Source organism: Dendropsophus ebraccatus, chromosome 3 (genome assembly GCF_027789765.1).
Source record: "Dendropsophus ebraccatus isolate aDenEbr1 chromosome 3, aDenEbr1.pat, whole genome shotgun sequence".
Lineage (NCBI taxonomy): Eukaryota > Metazoa > Chordata > Amphibia > Anura > Hylidae > Dendropsophus > Dendropsophus ebraccatus.
In genome coordinates, this window is record NC_091456.1 from 46,183,850 (window position 1) to 46,188,479 (window position 4,630).

The 4,630-nt window shown below is 43.3% G+C and overlaps 1 protein-coding gene across 1 annotated transcript; it reads right to left on the reverse strand.

The window, feature by feature from the left end:
* Positions 1-2,307: 2,307 nt before the first annotated feature.
* On the reverse strand, positions 2,308-3,953 carry LOC138787083 (nuclear receptor coactivator 5-like). Its single transcript, XM_069964216.1, has one exon. The coding sequence runs from the start codon at positions 3,874-3,876 to the stop codon at positions 2,458-2,460; it is 1,419 nt and encodes a 472-aa protein (XP_069820317.1). The 5' UTR covers positions 3,877-3,953; the 3' UTR covers positions 2,308-2,457.
* Between the last annotated feature and the right edge of the window lie 677 nt (positions 3,954-4,630).

Consider the following 4,630-nt stretch of genomic DNA (forward strand, 5'->3'; position numbering starts at 1 on the left):
CACTAGTTTGATAAATCTCCCCTATAGTTTTTAATAAATATATTAAAAAGATGAAACCCGAAAAACTAAAAATTACATAACACATGTGTAACCAATACTGTGGACCTCACCAGTACTGAATGTCAGATCAACAAATGAATTGGGACCCTGTTGGTATAAGTAAGGCTGGGTTCACACTGCATTTTTGCAATCTGTTTAACGTATATGTTTTAAGAAAAAAACAGATGCAAAAACTAATGCAATTTTGTGTCATTTGGATCCGTTTTTCCATTGACTACCTTATTGAAAAACCGGATTGAAACGGATGCATTTTTTTAACGGACACAAAAGTAGTGTTGACTATGTTTTTCTGTTCGTTAAAAGTAACCATTAAAAAACGGATATGTTGAACGGATTGCAAAAATGCAGTGTGAACCACACCTAAAAAGGATGTAAACATCTAACCACTTCCTGGTATAGATTAAAGCCAATATAACAGGCTTGTCAATAACAGACGCCAAATAGTAATTGGACTTGGGTGCAAAGGCGCCTGCTCCACACAACCCACATTGGGCCACAACACTTGGTGTCATAGTTGGGCCCACTGTATTGGTTATACGTGTGTTATGTCCTTTTTTTGTTTGTGGGGTTTCATCTTTTAAATGCTTAAATTAAAGGTTATGTTTTAATATGTACACCCCTTGTGTGGATTTTACACCCTGCAGTTAGGAACTGTAGAAGCATTGCAAGACTGGAAGTAACAGAAGCATTCCACTAGGGACTGATCATTAAAGCAGCCTGTGGCCCTTTGGAGAATTGCCTATGGGACTGTGGGTAACTTTAACTCCCTACCTTTCGAGGCAGGGTGAAGAAACTAAAAAAAACTTAGGGATACCTTACATCTACCTGTTAAGTAACCTAGTGTGTACCTATACTGGCAAGTTAAGTTGCGTGCTACTTATAAAGATTGGGAATTGTATTGCTTTATCATGATCTGGATTGTATGTATAAGGACCCTTTTCATGCTACGATTCATTGTCCAGGGGGGCCCACAAATGAGCTCCAATCATCAAAGGGCTTGGGCCGCGCGAATGATGCATTGTATCGTTTGCGCTGCCTGAAAAATGACAGCACAGATATGTATATATCTGAGCTTTCAGTTTAAAGATCACAAGCAGCAGTCTATACATACCAGCCACGCTGCTTGTTATCCAGTCCGGAATCTTCTTCAGGTATCTTCAGAATGATATACAGGCACAAGAGGCGGAGCCTGAGGATACAATGTTTCTACCAACTCTTGTTGCCAATAAATGGCCCATGAAAAAGACCCTTAAAAGCCTGTGTTATTTTCAAAGTTGAGAAGTAAAGTTGAAATAAAGTTTATCCATCTCTAGTCTACATCTGCCATCATCCTCCACACTTTGCTAAAACATCCTACCAGCGCAGCAGACCGGCTATAGCCCACCACCCCACCCTGCTCTCAGATAGATCCCGTCCTGTTCAGTGTCACATACATGAATGCCTTGACCCAAGGTTCCCAGCAGAACCCAGTGAATCATGATACTGCTGGCTTATATAGTTGACATAGTGGCCCTTGTCAATGTCACTCTTATGCTTACCCATTTTTCCTTCTTTCATCACATCAATGTCAAGAACTGACTGTTCCTTTGCTGATTAATATATCCCAGGTCTTGACAGGTATAGTACCATTGTCACGAGTCAGTGGTTTAATGTTACGGCTGATCATGCATGTGTAAAATCAAGCTTCCTTTCACAATATACAGGGTGTACTCTGTTCTTACTACAGCATAATATTAAAATAAACCTACAATAAGTCATCATATTGATAAATCAAGAAAGTGCTGCAACCAGAAACTAGCAAGAACTAGTACCACCTAGCCACTGTGACCAGCCTCTAGTTTGACAAATACTGATAAAAAGAATGCTGATAGAAGTCAACTGAAAACATTTAAAGAAATTTTGTATTGCCAGACACCACCCCCAAATCCCTGGTACCATTCGGTAGTTCTTCTTAAACCAGGCCTGGTCCTGGGGTTCTATTGTCTCCTGGGGCCAGTATTCAGGTAAAAAAAAACTTTTTATTCTGGTGGGGTGGTGTCAAAGAGGCGGGGCCTAGAGCAGCCCTCTCTCCCTGCCTTTTTTTTTTTGTTGTAAAACAAAAATTTTATTCTTTTCCAAGAAAAGATCATGAGGGGGAAAAAAAAAAAAAATATACAAACAAAGTAGTTCTCTTGGCGGCTTACACTGCACCTGAAATTGACTTCTGCTTTGCAATCTGTAACAAGCTATGGAGGAACCGTATATATATCACATCATAAAGGGGAAAAAGGAAAAGAAAAAAAATCCTTTAGGAATGTAGGGGACTTTACAAATACCACAATTCTGCTGCACTGCTCTAATACTGAATTACAAGTACAACTGGGTATACAATAGATACTGACAGGAGATCTTCTATCCTTACTTCAGCAAAGGTTTGGGCTTCGTCGGCCAGAGAAGTGAAGTGGTATTCACAGAAACGGGTGGAGTTGGAAGGAGACCGGGTTTGTCTTCAAGCAATGGACGTTTTGCAGGTGAGTGAGGTGGAAAGCCAAGCAGTGGTGGTCTTTTAGGGGGCATCGCCAAAAGAGGTGGTGGTTTACCTTTTGCAGCAGAGAGCCCTGGTGTAGGCAGAAGTCCAGTAGAGGGTCTGTCACGCAGGAGAGATGGTTTCCCGATTGCCATTAGTGGAGTCCTGCCTGGGGTAGGGAGGAGTGGGGGAGGCTTGGCCAGGGCATCAGGAGGACAAACTGTTGGTATACTACCCTCATATACAGCACCGACAACATCTTCTGTTTGATCTGTGTTAAAGCCTGGTGTTGGAAGGAGACCGGCGCCTGCAGGTCTTTCACCAAGCAGAGAAGGTTTAGGCTGTGTTATATAGGAATTTCTGGCAGGAGTGGGAAGGAGAGGAGGTGGTTTCTCTAGGAGATGTGTTTTAGTGCTGGAGTGACTGTTAGCCTGTTCAGTGGTGTCCGCTTCTTCATAGCCTTCCAGCTCAGTTATCCTGGTCTTCAGGTAGTCACTGATTGCGTTCAGCTCTTCAGAATATAAATATTTGCCATCGCTTAAGAGGAAGAGAAGGTGTCTAATGTCCAGAGGGACATTGTAAGAGTGATAGAGTTCCTTCTCCAGGTAGTCATCCGCCAGATCAGCCGCTTTGTGTGAAATGTCATTACGCTCCTGCTGTTCACGCTCGCCAAAAATTTTCCCAAATGCCTTAACTATCAGAGCCAGGGCATCCTCCATGGGCATATTACGGTGTATTTTGATAGAGTCATGAAGAATGATTGCAGTGCAAGAGGACAGAGCTACATTTGACTGTTCGACTAGTATGCAAAACGGGGAGCCATCATTTTTAACCTCCTGGAGGGCGCGTGTGAGACCAGACTCTGATGTCAAGTATATCATCTCCACCACAAGGCCATGATCCTGTAATCGATGGCCTATGGCAGTGGCGTACTCCATCTGATCTTTGCTGATGGCAACAATCACGCAGTCTGAAGGTCTCTCTTTGTGGTATTCATCTTGGATCTGCTGATAAAACTTCAAATAAAGCTTCTCCCTTCGGTCATCAGAGTTGTACTGATTGCTGTTTTGCGAATACTGGTATCTCTCACAGTATTCCTCCGTTCCAGAAGTAAAGTTATATTTCTTCCCAAACAGTTCTTCAAAGCTGTTCTGTTCTTCCATATCTCTACCATACTGTTCAGAGAATGAGGCTTTCTGACTTGACTTGTATGGATTAATGTCTAAAAGGCGAGGAATCCAGCTTGGCTTCTTTTTGCCAGCTACTGGTTTCTGTGGCTGACCTCTAGTGACTTTTACCCAAGACGACATATTAAACCTCTCGGGTCTCCTCTCCGCAGCCCCTCGAACGAACACAACGGGCAGTAGGTACAGAAACGAACGAGATCGGAAGCCCTGCCTTTTTTACTATCATAACACCCCTGGTCTGAATCTTCATCTTTGGTCTAGGCCTAGGGCACAGATGCTGTAGGCCCTGCCCCCAGAATGGAAAAAGTTACCTGAACCAGACGATAAATATTCAAGTTAAAAAAAAATGTCCCCCTAACTGCTGTCACTTTTACACAAAGGAGTGTTTCTAGTGCTTTATAGTCAAAGTTTTTAATTCTGGCTGTCGGCTGGTTCATACATTTTATTTCTTTTCCCATGCACCTACAGTAGATAAGATGAGCACTTAAAGGACAAGTGCCATGAAAAACGTTTTCCCAGTAATTGAAGCACATTACAAAGTTATATAACTCTTTAATATGCTTCAATCACCTATCACCTATCTGCCCCCCTTCCCTGTCTTTTCCCCCCTCCACCCCCCACCAGGAAGTGTCCTGACTCACACAGACCTGATTACTGTCGTCACCGTCACCAGGCAGCTCCTTCTTGTGAGGATGAGTCATCAGCAGGAGGGCTGCTCTAGCTCCTGTTACACCAGCCTCCCCCTCCCCTCCTTGTCAGGTGACTCTGCTTGCTCAGCTTATCTTCTCTAGTGACATGACTAATTCACTCACTGAGTCCACGGCAGCAGGAGAGAGGGTATGAGGTGAGGGGGAGAGAGGGTATGAGGGGAGGGGGA

Coding starts and splice junctions, on each gene's coding strand:
- LOC138787083 (XM_069964216.1), bottom strand. CDS start 3,876: ATGTCGTCTTGGGTAAAAGTCACTAGAGGTCAGCCACAGAAACCAGTA.